Source organism: Sminthopsis crassicaudata, chromosome 4, assembly GCF_048593235.1.
Source record: "Sminthopsis crassicaudata isolate SCR6 chromosome 4, ASM4859323v1, whole genome shotgun sequence".
Classification (NCBI taxonomy): domain Eukaryota; kingdom Metazoa; phylum Chordata; class Mammalia; order Dasyuromorphia; family Dasyuridae; genus Sminthopsis; species Sminthopsis crassicaudata.
The window spans coordinates 297423648-297438817 of NC_133620.1; the positions used below are offsets into that span (position 1 = coordinate 297423648).

Sequence of the window (15170 nt, forward strand, 5' to 3'; positions counted from 1 at the left end):
TATATCCTTTGACCATTTATCAATTGGAGAACTTTTTTTTATTTTTTAAATTTTCACTTAAAATATCACCTATCTAAATTCATCTTATGATAAAAAAAATAAAAATCCTAGCACTTCAGTAAAGCAGTTCAACAAAAGTAGCCATCAACCTAAACTGACAGTATACACAGTTTTGCACACCTATACCAATCCCCTATTGCTATCCCATCCCCTCAAAGTTAATGAAAGAAAATTTTTTTCATATATTTGTTTTAGGCTATTATACATTTGGACATAATAATAATAATAATAATAATAATAATAATAATAATAATAATAATAATAATAATAATAATAATAATAACACTTTTTTAACAATTTTATTTTCAGTTCCAAATTCTCTCCTTCTTTCCCTCTACTTATTGAAAAGAAAGAATAATAAAACCCATAATACATTTATGATCAGGCCATTATAATTAGTCTTTTGTTGTGGTGGTTTTTTGGTAAGTTAAGTTGGGGTTGTTGGAGTTAAGTGACTTGCCCAGAGTGTTTGAGGTTAGATTTAAAATCAGGTCCTTCTGACTCCAGGGTTAATGCTCTATCAGCTGCCTTTAAATAATAGTGGTGGTGATGGTCTTTCATTTCCATTTTTGTAGTCATTGTATATTATTTTTCTTTTCAATTTGCACTAATTCTTATGTTTTCCTTTGTTTCTCTGAACTTTTTATATTAATTCTTTATGAAACAAAAAAACTTTATGCATTCATGTGTTTAGTGTTTAGTCCCTATTCAGCAAAACATCTGTTTTGTTTTCAGTTCTTTTTTTACTACAAAACATATTATGAAAATTTTGGTACAAAAGGGGCCTTTCTTTTTGTCTTAACAAAATGGTATTGATATTTTAGTCACTTCTTTAGCATAATGCTAAATTTCTTTCTAGAATATTTAGAGTCCAGTGGTCCTCAAACTTTTAAAATAGGGGGCCAGTTCACTGTCCCTCAGACTGTTGGAGGGCCGGACTATAGTAAAAACAAAAACTCACACTCTGTCTCCCCACCTCAGCGCATTTGCCGTAACCGGAGGGCCTCCTCAGCGGGCCATAGTTTGAGAATTCCTGATTTAGACTATCATGAATTGTTTTTAAATGTCCTTTAGATTTTGAGGCAAGATTATTGTTCAGACTTTTTTAGAGTCTAAATGGTTCTTAAGAATGGACTCTTTCTTCCAGCATACCTAGTTTTTTCTGGGTAACTAAATCTAAGTTCATGGCCTGTGCTTTATAATTTTGTATCTTATATTCTAATTTCTTTAATTATAACTTATCTTCTTTCCTTGTTATAGTTAGCTTGCAGTATTTTTTCATTAATGGGGAGAATTGAATCATGGGTTCTCTCTTGCATGGGTCTGTAAAATCATAGAATTAAAGCTGAAAAGAAACCTGAAAAGTTTTTTTCAGTTAGATTGGTAGAAAAAGCTATACCTGAGATTCTTGCCTCTCCCCTCTCGTTTTCCTCTCTCACTCTTCCTTCTCACTCTTCAGTTTTTTGCAGTCTGGCTTCCAACTCACCTCTGAATTGAAAACTTAATTTTTTAGAGTTATCAGATATTTTAATTACCAAATTGAAGATCTCTTCTCAGTCCTCATCCTTCTCTACACGTCCAATGTATTTGACACTGTTGGCTACTCTTTCTTTTTGGTCTTTGTGCTACTCTTTTAACTTCTCTTTGACTGGTTCATCATCCATGTCATGCCCTCAAACAGTGGGTTTTGAAGTCAGGTTATTCTAACCTTTTAAAAACAAGTAAACGCTTCCTCATTTGCAGCACTCCATTTTCTATCTCTGCTTTTGTATTGGTTATCTCCTGTGTTGGATGGCACTTCTTTCTCACAGTAGCCTCTTAAAATATACTTGGTTTCCTTCAAAATTAAACTTAACTGACATCATCTACATGAAGCCTTTCCTCATATTCTATCTATTAATATTTGCCCCTTTCCTCTCATTATCTAGATACATATATCTAAAGAACATGTTTTCTCCCTAATAGGATATAAGCAGGGTAAAATGTGTTTCTTTTTTGTCTTTATGTCTATTATAGTGCCTGCCATATAATAGATAACTATTATATTATATACTATAATAATAACTACTTGTTGATTGATCAAAGATCAATTTTATAGGGACTTCATTTTTATGAAAATTATTTCTAAATCTGTTTCTCCAGTTCTTATCTCTTACCTAAGCCCAGGCCTGTATCTCCAACTGTGCTTTAGAATTGTTGTCTTTGTATGTTTTGGTATTCCCTCCAAAGACAGCCAGCACTTATCTTCCCTTCTAAATAGTTTACCCTCTTAAGTTCCCTATGGTGCTGTTCTCTTGTTCTCTAAGTTTGATATCTTGAATAATCCTTTACTTTTATCTCCTTTATCCCTTACATCCTGGCAGCTAACCAGATCCTTTTAGATCTTCCTCTGAAATATCTCTTGGACATATTTCTCTTTTAACATTGTGTTAACTTTGATTCAGGCTTTTAATATTTAATGTTTTTATTATTACAACAGTAAAAATGGTGAGAAAGTGCCTTTATTTATTACTTATTTCATAATATTTCTGAAGATTTGCCCTGAAAATAATTTTCATGTAGAGAGGAGGCTATGTTTATTTCAAAAAATAATAAAGAACCAGGTAATTGATGTGATGTGGAAGTGTCAGGAAGACCTGAGCTTAAATTCCCCTTATGTCATTTATTAACTATATAACCATTTGTTAATACTTATAATATCTACTAGGCAGGCCTCAATAAGAGATCAAAAGAAATAAGACATTCGAGCTTTTAAAAGACTATCTACTTCAGCTTTTATTATTGTTTCCTTATAAATTAATTGTTCATTTGTTAGAAAGGATAACAAGACAAAGTTAAATTGAGTATTTAGTAAATTTAGTAAAGTTCAATTTAATTTTTGAATTGCTAAGTTCTCTTTAAATTTCTTCAATATGCCTTTGTTATCTAAACTGCCATTAAATTTGAGTCTTCATTTTCTGAATTAGTTTTCATTACTGATTTGCCTATTGTAGATTAATTTATGTCTTAACTCTAAGACTGTGCTTCCAGCATTGATTGACTTGATTGGGAAAGTATAATTTTCTAGAAGTACATATTCTAAGAATATATGATATTCCAGAAATACAACTGTTTGAGGCCCAGATTAGGCTCAGCCAAGTCAATGACAAATTTTTTTTCCTTCTGTCTTACCTACCACATACTCCCCTGGGATAAAGAATACCTTGGTTCAAGTCCTGCCTCTGATACATACTGCTAGTGTGACCTTGGGCACAAGTTACTTAACTTCAATGACCCAGTCACCCCTTTATAATTCTATGTTACAGAAATGTTGCTGATCCACATTGGTGGTAGGAGAACTAATGTTGAGTTCCCAACACAATGCAATCATGAGAGAGAGGGGGGGGGGAGGGGAAGGGGGAGGGGGAGAAGGAGAGGCAGGCCTTGTTTCAAATCAGCTTTTTTAAAGTAAAAAGAGGGCTATGTGGAGAAGTGCATTGTGAAGGGTAGACATACATATTTACTGCAAATAATTTCTGGAGTGCTAGAAGTAAAATCCAAAGAGGCAGTAAACTATTATTGAGTGGCATATAATGTGTTTCAGAGCCAAGTGCTATTCAAGGAGTTCTTTGCTATTCTAGCAGGAGCTACCATGCTACTTCTGATCCAAAAAGCAGTAGTTTCTGGGTCTTTGTTGATGATGTGGAGTCCATATATTTTTTACAATCTGTTAATTACAACTAAAAGGATTTCATGTGCCTTGTTTTATGACTACTATTGATCTTGTTTGGTATTTGACTAGCACTAGGTAGATGAAAGCCAAGTTAAAAATAGATGACTCAACCTAAAGAAATAACAATTTCACTTGCCTAGAATTTTTGATATTCACTTTTCCCTGAGCATGAGTTGTTCCATTCTAAAATTTATTTAAAAAATGTATTTGTCTACATGATTCCTATTTCTCATGTCTAATTCTTAAAGTTTTTAAAAAATTCATTCTTGTCTTTACAGATTATTTTGATCATGGATGGTGAGGAAATACCAGACTTTTCAAGTTTAAAAGAGGAAACTGCTTATTGGAAGGAACTTTCCTTGAAATATAAACAAAGGTAAATGTTGAAAAGAGTCATAAGTAATACAACAATTAGGATATTTGTCTAAGCCCTGTTTTTTACTGTTATTTTAAAATAGCATGTTCTGAAGTTAAATTTTTAGAGTTAAGATGGGGAAGAGTGTCGTGGTCCATGTTATATAGAAACATAATTTTTTTTAGGTTGGATGATTGTATTATTTGTGGGATGCTTGTATTATTCTGATTTCACTATTTATTATTTATATGACCTTGGACAAGTCCCTTAATCTGGGCTCAGTTTCCTTATATGTAAAATAAATCTGTGATTTATTATTATTATTATTATTATAAGCTTTTTGCTTACAAAACATGTGCATCGGTGATTTTTCAAAACTGACCCTTGCAAAACCTGTTCCCACTTTTCCCCTCCTTCCTCCCACCCCCTGCCCTAGATGGCAGGTAGTCCAGTATATGTTAAATATGTTAAAGTATATGTTAAATACAACATATGTATACATATTTTGCTGCACAAGAGAAATTGTATCTAGAAAGAGGGTAAAGAAACCTGACAAAGAAAACAAAAATTCAAGCAAACAATAACAGAAAGAGTGGAAATGCTATCTTGTGGTCCACACTCATTTCCCACAGTGGGAATCACTACACTCTGGGTATAGCTGATTCTCTTCATTACTGAACAATTGGAACTGATTTGAATCATCTCATTGTTGAAGATTGCCACATCCATTAGAATTGATCATCATATAGTATTGTTGTTGAAGTGTATTATGATCTCCTGGTTCTGCTCATTTCGGTTTGTGTAAAACTCTCTAGGCTTCTCTGAAATCATCCTGCTGGTCATTTCTTACAGAACAATAATATTCCATAACATTCATATACCACAATTTATTCAGCCATTCTCCAAATGATGGGCATCCGTTTAATTTCCAGGTTCTAGCCACTACAAAAAGGGCTGCTACAAACATTTTTGCACATAAGGGTCCCTTTCCCTTCTTTAAGATCTCTTTGTGATCTGCTGGATTAAAGGGTAATGCACAGTTTGGTAATTTTTTGAGCATAGTTACAAATTGCTCTCTAGAATGATTGAATTTGTTCACAATTCTACCAACAATGTATCAGTGTCCCAGTTTTCCCACATCCCCTCCAATATGCATCATTATCATTTATCATCCCCTCCATTATTCATTATTATCTTTACCTGTCATCTTAGCCAATCTGAGAGGTGTGTAGTGATATCTCTTAAGAATCTTAAGAGTTATCTTAATTTGTATTTCTTTGCTCAGTAATGATTTGGAGCACCTATAACTAGAAATAGTTTCAATTTCTTCATCTGAAAATTATCTGTTCATATCCTTTGACCACTTATAATTGGAGAATGGCTTAAACTATTATAAATTTGAGTCAGTTCTCTATATATTTTAGAAATGAGGCCTTTATCAGAACCTTTTGATTGTAAAAATGTTTTCCCAGTTTATTGCTTCCCTTCTAATCTTGTCTGCATTAATTTTGTTTATACAAAACCTTTTTAATTTAATATAATCAAAATTTTCTATTTTGTGATCAATAATGATATCTAGTTTTTCTTTGGTCACAAATTCCATCCTCCTCCATAGGTGTTGATAGGTAAAACTATCCTATGTTCTTCTAATTTATTTATAATCTTATTTTTTATGTCTAGATTATGAACCCATTTTGACCTTATCTTGTTGTATGGTGTTAAATGTGGGTCAATGCCTAGTTTCTGTCATTCTAGTTTCCAGTTTTCCCAGCAGTTTTTGTCAAATAGTGAATTCTTATCCCAAAACTGGGGTCTTTGGGTTTGTCAAACACTAGATTGTTATACTTATTGACTATTTTGTCCTGTGAACCTAACCTTTTCTACTGCTCAACTAGTCTATTTTTAGCCAATACCAAATGCAAAGTTTTTATGACTACTGCTTTATAATATAGTTTTAGATCTGGTACAACTAGGCCACCTTTATTTGATTTTTTTTTTTTTTTCATTAGTTCCCTTGAAATTCTTGACCATTAGCTCTTCCAGATAAATTTTGTTATTTTTTCTAGGTCAGTAAAATAGTTTCTTGGGATAAATATTTTTTATTTTGTGAATGACAGTAATAAAGATTATATTAAATTTGGTTGAAAACACCATTTGTAGTTCTACAATTTTTGAGCCTTCTTGCCTGTTTTTGTTTTGTTGAATGAATACTGAATAATGGACGTGGCTATATATTTTTTTCTTTTGTTTTTGATATATTTTGTTTGACACAGCAGACATATCTTAATTATCCAAACAGACTTTAATACAAGCTACTCTTTCTTGAAGTGTTGAGTAAAATCTCCTAATGAAGTGACTACAACTTTCTATTTTTTTAGCTTATAGATTTGTTAACAGACAGGAATAATGTGTATTTTACCTTTGAAAGTTTGGTTCCAAACTGGGACACTGATGCATTCTTGGTGGAGTTGTGAAAGAATCCAACCATTCTGGAGAGCAATCTGGAATTATGCCCAAAAAGTTATCAAACTGGGCATACCCTTTGATACAGCAGTGCTACTACTGGGCTTTTATATCCCAAAGAGATATTAAAGAAGGGAAAGGGATCTGTATGTGCCAGAATGTTTGTGGCAGTCCTTTTTGTAATGGCTAGAAACTGGAAATTGAATGGATGCTCATCAATTGGAGAATGGTTGGGTAAATTGTGGTATATGAATGTTATGGAATATTATTGTTCTGTAAGAAATGACCAGCAGGATGAATACAGAGAGACTTGGAGAGACTTACATGAACTCATGCTGAATGAAATGAGCAGAACTAGGAGATCATTATATACTTCAACAATAATACTGTATGAGGATGTGTTCTGATGGAAGTGGATATCTTCAACAAAGAGAAGATCTAATTCAGTTCCAATTGATCAGTGATGGACAGTATCATCTACACCCAAAGAAGGAACACTGGGAAATGAATATGGACTACCTGCATTTTTGTTTTTCTTTTTTACCTTCTGAATCCAATTCTTCTTGTGCAACAAGAGAACTGCATGGATCTGCACACATAGATTGTATCTAGGATATACTTTAGCATGTTTAACATTTATAAGATTGCCTGCCATCTAAGGGTGGGTGTTGAGGGAGGGAAGGGAAAATTTGCAACAAAAGTGAGTGCAAGGGATAATGTTGTAAAAAATTACCCATGCATATGTACTGTCAAAAAAAAAAAGTTACAATTATAAAATTAATGAAAAAAAAAGAAAATTTGGTTCCAACTATCCATTTTAATTGATGTGAATTTTGTTGTCTTTATGTTGTTATAGTCTTTACGTTTATTTCTTTTAGCTCTGCTTTACCTTAGGTAAGTCTGCTCATATTTCTCTCATATCTACCCCTACTTTTCGTACCAGAATGTTGCATTGCATTCTTAGACCACTTCATCTTTTATTGTATATGGAGTTTTCTTCTGTTGACTCATGTCTATTCCTTGAATGGGATGGACATGTCCCGTTTGCCTCTTTCTCCTTTGTAGTATCTAGACTACAGAGGAGTATTTCAGTTTTGGATGAAATAGATGGGACTAGGTTCCACCCATATTTAATAATGGCCTCAACCAATTTATATCTCCTTGTGTTTCCAGATAGGGACTGGCTAGAGTCTTAGACCATATTTTATAGCTCTCAGGATGATGAAGGAAGTGAGAGTTAAGGAGCTGTCTTCTTCAGTGGCTTCAAAAAAGAATATTAGTTCCAGACATCGGAATAGTCCCCTGGAGTCTTGAGCTCTCCTTGAGTAATGGAGACTGGTTCCTCTCTATTGTGACTGACCAGAAAAGAGCAGAGGGTTTCTGCTGGCTTCAGGTTCTGTTTCCTGTAAGTCAGGCTAGCTTTTTTTTGCTCCCCCATGGTTTGTCCTTGCTCAGAGTACCTGTAGACTTCTGTTTATCTTCTTGTACATTCCTGTACTGAATGGAAGAACTTAATCTCTCTCTGATTTTCTTGATAGGTTTTTTTTTTTTTTTGGCAAATTTTTACATTTTTTTTTTCTCTGATGTGGCCACAGCCTTTCATGTTGCCTTCATAACTGGAAACCTATTTACTTCTCAAACCTATACAAATAGACTTTTGAACCTCTTTACAAAGGTATCAACAGCATTTTAATTGTTAAATCCAGTGGCTTTTTCATAATCATCATTCTGTTTAGCCTCTCTGTGGTTTTGGGCATTTATTGATCTCTACTTTTTCTTGGTGTTCTTATCTCCTTTTAGCCTTTGTGACATTATTCTCTATTGGTCTTTGGTTCTACTATCTGATTCATCTTCACCTTTGATTCTTTACTATCTCTTTCACACTCTGATGATGTTTTCTTTTTTAATCTGTTTTGGTGATATCATATATCATGCCTAACATTGGAAAAGTCTGATCTCATATGGATCCCTGCTGTTTCCTCAGGGTATTGGTCACTAGGCTGACTGCCAGAAGGACCAGCGCTTTAGAGACTAGGCCTGACCCAGAACTGAATGCATAATTCATGTGTGAGATATCTTTTAGATGTACCACCTGGTGCCATGAGGGAGTATAGTTTAGTTCCGGAGTTCTCTTTTCCCATATATCATCATTTTAATTAGTTAATGCTTTTTCATATCTGCCTTTCTCTTTTGAATCTTTTACTTTTTATTGATGGCAGTAATGAAAACACCACCTTTGAAATGTTTGATTTCTTTCTCAAGGCTTTGAAATTTCTTGTAATACTTTCAGTGTTACATAAAAAGGGATCTGGCAGTATCATTTGCTCCTATGTGAATTACCAAAAGTGAATAGAATTTGGATTTCTAGACCATAGTTTAAAAGATACAAATATGATAAGGTCCTATAAATCTAATAAAATATTTTAAGCTGAAAAGGAGGGGAAAGGGGAAGAAAGCTTTCTATTACATAATTGTTAAACTTGATATCTTAAAATATTATAGCTAATTTAAGAAGAGTATAATAGTAGGGAATCTAGAAATCCATAGGAAAAAAATTCACCAAGGGAATCAATAATTCGTGACCTCAGATGCCAATACCAAAGTGCACAGAAAATAATAAATTAAGTATTCTAATGCAAAGAGGCAAATTTGACCTCTTTAGGTATCATTGAAACTTGGTTGAGATTAGGTCTGCACTTGGAATTTGGTTCTAGGAAGGTATCACTTATTCAAGTGAAACTGGAGGAGGAAGGAACAGAGTTGCTTTGTTTATTAAGAAAAAAATCCTGAGGAGAAAAGGTATATGGGGTGATTTGAAAATTTTGAGAACAACAAGCTGTATCTCACTCTGTCTCCTGACTTATCTTGGGCTTCAGCTTCCTCTCAGATATTTTTGTTTTGCTACTTCCACCCCCATAGATCATTTTCCTTGGACTAGCTAGAAAACAGAGGCAAAATAAGAACTGAACATTGCTACTTTATCTCTGTTGTTTGTCATAATAGCTCAATTTACATAGATTTATAGACAAGAGTGTATCACTTTCCCTCTTCAATATCGTTTAAAACACAACCAAAAAACCCTAACTCCTGATTATATCTCTGAGGATTTAAGTGAATAAAATAGAGAAGACAAATACTTTGTAATTAATAAAACTAGAAAAGCAACAAATTCTTAATCTCCAAATAAACACGAATAAAATTTGAAAAAGAAGGGCAAAATAAATAGAATTGAAAATTTGTGGAAAATTCTGTTATTAAAATAGCTGATTTTGCTTTTAAAAACTAACAAAATTGATTAAACTCTTAACTGATTTATTATTTTTTTCAAAAGAGGGAAACCAAATTGACAAAAAAACTAAAAACAAAAATGAAAAGGTGTAAATTCACAACAAATAGGAGAAAGGAAGGAATAAACATTCTTTCTGTGCCTGACAGTCACTCTGTCACTTCCAACAATCCTTAGAGGAGGAAAGTGCTAATTTTATCCTCATTTTACAATTGAGGAAATTAAGGGCTTAGACAAATTGATACTGATCAAAGATCTTAGCTTAAAAAGGCCAAGGTGTCCCATTGCATCCAGGGCCATATCTAGGTATCCTGATTTGTATTTGATCACTGGACCCAGAAGACTGGAGGGAAAGTGAGGCAGGTGACCTTGCACAGCCCTCCCTCCTTTATATTTAATTCACTTGCGTGTCATGATCAGGGAGGTGATACCTCCCTGATGTTATGATCCTGTTCCGGAATGAAGGACAAACAACAAAAAAGCTTACCATGTGTAAATTCTCCATAAAAGTCTTTTAAGCAAATATATGTTTTATTGTCTGAATGCTTGTCAGTTTAGTTCAAGAAAAAGGGCCTCATTGTCTGATATCTTATTTTGCCAGGTGATCTTCAGAATCTTCCTAAGACAATTCAAATGAAGTGATTCAATTTCCTAGCATGGCACTGGTATACTGTCCAGGTTTCAGAGGCATGCGACAGTGAGGTCAGCACAGTGGCTCTGTAGACCTTCAGTGTGGTAGGCAGTCTAATATCTTCTCTCCCACACTTTCTAAACTTAAAAACACGATTGTGTCTAGGGCAACTTAGAACACTGGCTTACTGACCTTAATGTCCTTGTTCTTTCTAAGGGATGTGATTTATTGTTGGGTAGAAACACTCTTCTTCTAGGCATTTGTGCTCCTCTGCTGTACATGAGGTTGATTTTAAATAATGCTCTGTAAGTCATAGCCACCTTGCCTTAAGAGGCAGCATAGTACAATAGAAAGAATAAAATTGATCTTGAATTGGAAGATCTGGGATCAAAGTTTACTGTGTTGCTTGTAGGAATATAAGTAGCATTCACATTCTTTATTCCCACATATATACTGGGAAACTAATAATTATTAGATTGTTTTGTACAGCTTTTTCATCACGATTCGTTCAGTTTGTAGAATTCTGAATACTCTTCTAAATCTGCCATTTTTCCTTTTTGTTTTGTTTTACTTTATTTTTCCTATTTATATGAGCTATTCTGAGCCTCAAATTAAACAGTTTCATTGAGATTTTGAATGTCTTTACTATGTTTTCATTTTTAGTGTTCTTTTTGAATTCTTTTATGTTTCCTAGCCTTTTTTTTTTTTTTTTTTTTATAGCTTTTTATTTACAAGATATATACATGGGTAATGTTTCAGCATTGGCAATTGCAAAACCTTTTGTTCCAATTTTTCCCCTCCTTCCTCCCACCCCCTCCCCCAGATGGCAGGTTGACCAATATATGTTAAATATGTTAAAGTATATGTTAAATACAATAAATGGACACATGTCCATACAATTATTTTGCTGTATAAAAAGAATCGCACTTTGAAATAGTGTACAATTAACCTGTGAAGGAAATAAAAAATGCAGGTGGACAAAAATAGAGGGATTGGAAATTCTATGTAGTGGTTCATATTCATTTCCCAGAAATTTCGCTGGGTGTAGCTAGTTCAATTAATTACTGCTCTATTGGAACTGATTTGTTTCATCTCATTGTTGAAGAGAGCCACATCCATCAGAATTGATCATCATACAGTATTGTTATTGAAGTATATAATGATCTCCTGGTCCTGCTCATTTCACTCAGCATCAGTTCATGTAAACTTCTCTAGGTCTTTTTGAAATCATCCTGCTGGGGACAAGATAGTGAATAAAAATAGCAATCTAATCTTTGACAAACCCAAAGATCCCAAATTTTGGGAAAAGAATTCATTATTTGACAAAAACTGCTGGGAAAACTGGAAATTAGTATGGCAGAAACTAGGCAGGGACCCACATTTAACACCACATACTAAGATTAGATCAAAATGGGTCCAAGATTTAGGCATAAAGAACGAAATCATAAATAAATTGGAGGAACATGGGATGGTTTACCTCTCAGACTTGTGGAGGAGGAAGGAGTTTGTGTCCAAGGGAGAACTAGAGACCATTATTGATCACAAAATAGAACATTTTGATTACACCAAATTAAAAAGTTTCTGCACAAACAAAACTAATGCAAACAAGATTAGAAGGGAAGTAACAAATTGGGAAAATATTTTTACAGTTAAAGGTTCTGATAAAGGCCTCATCTCCAAAATATACAGAGAATTGACTTTAATTTATAAGAAATCAAGCCATTCTCCAATTGATAAATGGTCAAAGGATATGAACAGACAATTTTCAGATGATGAAATTAAAACTATTTCCACTCATATGAAAGAGTGTTCCAAATCACTATTGATCAGAGAAATGCAAATTAAGACAACTCTGAGGTATCATTACACACCTGTCAGATTGGCTAAGATGACAGGAACAAATAACGATGAATGTTGGAGGGGCTGTGGGAAAACTGGGACACTGATGCATTGTTGGTGGAGTTGTGAAAGAATCCAACCATTCTGGAGAGCAATCTGGAATTATGCCCAAAAAGTTATCAAAATGTGCATACCCTTTGACCCAGCCATACTACTACTGGGCTTATACCCCAAGGAACTACTAGAGAAGGGAAATGGTCCTGTATGTGCCAAAATGTTTGTGGCAGCCCTTTTCATAGTGGCTAGAAGCTGGAAGATGAATGGATGTCCATCAATTGGAGAATGGTTGGGTAAACTATGGTATATGAATGTTATGGAATATTATTGTTCTATAAGAAATGACCAACAGGAGAAATACAGAGAGGCTTGGAGAGACTTACATCAACTGATGCTGAATGAAACGAGCAGAACCAGAAGATCATTATACACTTCAACAATGATACTGTATGAGGATGTATTCTGATGGAAGTGGATATCTTCAACATAGAGAAGAACTAATCCAATTCCAATTGATTAATGATGGACAGAACCAGCTACATCCAGAAAAGGAACACTGGGAAATGAATGTAAACTGTTATTTTTACCTTCTGAATCCAATTCTTCCTGTGCAACAAAAAATTCGGTTCTACACACATATATTGTATCTAAATTATACTGTAATATATTTAACATATATAAGACTGCTTGCCATCTGGGGGAGGGGGTTGGGGGAGGAAGGGAAAAAATCTGAATAGAAGTAAGTGCAAGGGATAATGTTGTAAAAAATTACCCATACATATGTATTGTCAAAAAATGTTATAATTATAAAATAAAATAAAAAAAAAAAAAAAAAAAAAAGAAATCATCCTGCTGGTCATTTCTTACAGAACAATAATATTCCATATATGTTTCCTAGTCTTAAGATGTATTATTAATCTTTAAGGGATTGATACAAATATATAAGAACAAGAGCCATTTCCACAATAGATAAATGGTCAAAGAACATCAACAGGCAATTGTAAAGTTGTAAACTTTCTCATATATCTTCTTTAAGGGAAATTCATCTTTTGCCATTTTACAACATTCTTTTATAAATAGTGGAACTGGTGGGGCAGCTAGTTGATATAGTGGATAGAACTCCAGTCCTGAAGTCAGGAGGACCTGAGTTCAAATGTGGCCTCAGACACTTAACACTTCCTAGCTGTATGACTCTGAGCAAGTCCTTTAACCCCAATTGCCTCAGCCAAAAAAAAAAAAAAAAAAAAATAGAGTAACTGGTGGCACTCCATGAATGTGGAACATTGTCATATTCTGTCAGATTCTATGTTCTACTCTTACCTTGGTGCAATAGATCTTTCTTGCTGACCTTCTAAGTTGTCTTGGGCTAGAAAAAATTGTTTTAACCTATTCTTTTGTGGGTTCTATTGCTCCAGGATTCATTTTGAAGCCTTTTTTCAAGTTGTTTGGAGGACAATTTGAACAAATCCCTTTCTTCTTTTTTCCAAAGTTCTTCCCACTAATCACATTTCTTAGAGAGCCTTATAAAAACTCTATGTTTAACAATCAGAGCTTTCTCCTACAGATTTGTCACTTTTTTTTTTGTTTGTTTGTTTGTTTTGAAGCTTGTATTGTAATTTCCTTCCATGATGTCACTGTTCTGATTTTCAGTTCAACAGGTATATTTTTCAGTGAATGTGTTTTATTTTATTTTTTACAGATATTTCCAAGTAGATTTCCATTAACTTCTTATCTTCACCAATTTCATTTTTTTCCTTCATTTCTGTCAGTACAATTATTTTACATATTGATGCTTTTGCTGCTGCATTATTGTGGATAGTGACACTTTATATTTGTTATATTTTTCCTTCTTTTGTTTTCTACAAGTTATTTCAATCCATAGTATATCCATCCTGTTGGAGCTTTTCTATATTTGCATATTTATTTGATTCTTTTCCTTTTTTAAAGAAATTATTGAAGTGTTTTGGGATTATTATTATTATTATTATTATTATTATTTTACAATTTCTGTTGCTATTTTTGAGGGGAATATGGATTTTCTTGTGTCATCTTATTCTACCAACTTCATTTAAAATGTTCTTATGTTGTAATTTATGTTTGTGTTCTCATCTCTACTAGTTTAATCCCTTCTTGAGAGCAGGGATTATGCCTTAGTTTGTCTTTGTCTCTCTCCTGGTGCTTGCTAAAATACATTGCACATACTAGTTACTTAATATGTTTGTTGATTGCGTGTTGTTTTTTACTTGAACAAAATTGTCCTCAAGTGCTTAAATCTTTGTAAAGCAACAAAATTTAACTCTTCCTTCTCTATTTTCAAATAGTTTTCGGGAGGCACAGGAAGAGCTGGTTGAATTCCAAGAAGGAAGCAGAGAATTAGAAGCAGAATTGGAGGCTCAGCTAGTCCAGGCTGAACAAAGAAATAGAGACTTACAAGCTGATAACCAAAGACTGAAATATGAAGTAGAAGCATTAAAGGTATTTGAAAGTCTCATTATAAGTCAACTTTATATAGTTATTTAATTTATTTTTAGTGAGAAACATAAAATATTGTGCTTACTGGCTTTTAAAACAGATTTCTAATCAGTAAATAAAAATAAGATTTTATTGCATTTATTTAGTAATGCATTTATTTAGTAAGGTGCAAATAGATGGTACAGTAGATAGAGCTCCAAGTGTGGAGTTAGGAACTCCTGAGTTCAAATACAGCCTAGACACTTACTGTGATCCTGGGCAAGTCACTTTATCCTCTTTGCTTCAGTTTCATAAT

The 15170-nt window shown here is 33.5% G+C and overlaps 1 protein-coding gene across 7 annotated transcripts in view; it reads left to right on the plus strand.

Annotated features, from left to right (window-relative positions):
• NDEL1 (nudE neurodevelopment protein 1 like 1) overlaps positions 1-15170 on the plus strand; it is a 100478-nt gene that overhangs the window by 23458 nt on the left and 61850 nt on the right. For all 7 annotated transcript variants that reach the window (XM_074311918.1, XM_074311916.1, XM_074311915.1 and 4 more), the window contains 2 exons: positions 4051-4148; positions 14725-14878. In XM_074311918.1, the coding sequence (XP_074168019.1) occupies positions 4063-4148; positions 14725-14878 (240 nt within the window). In that variant the 5' untranslated portion in view covers positions 4051-4062. The remainder of the gene's footprint in view (positions 1-4050; positions 4149-14724; positions 14879-15170) is intronic.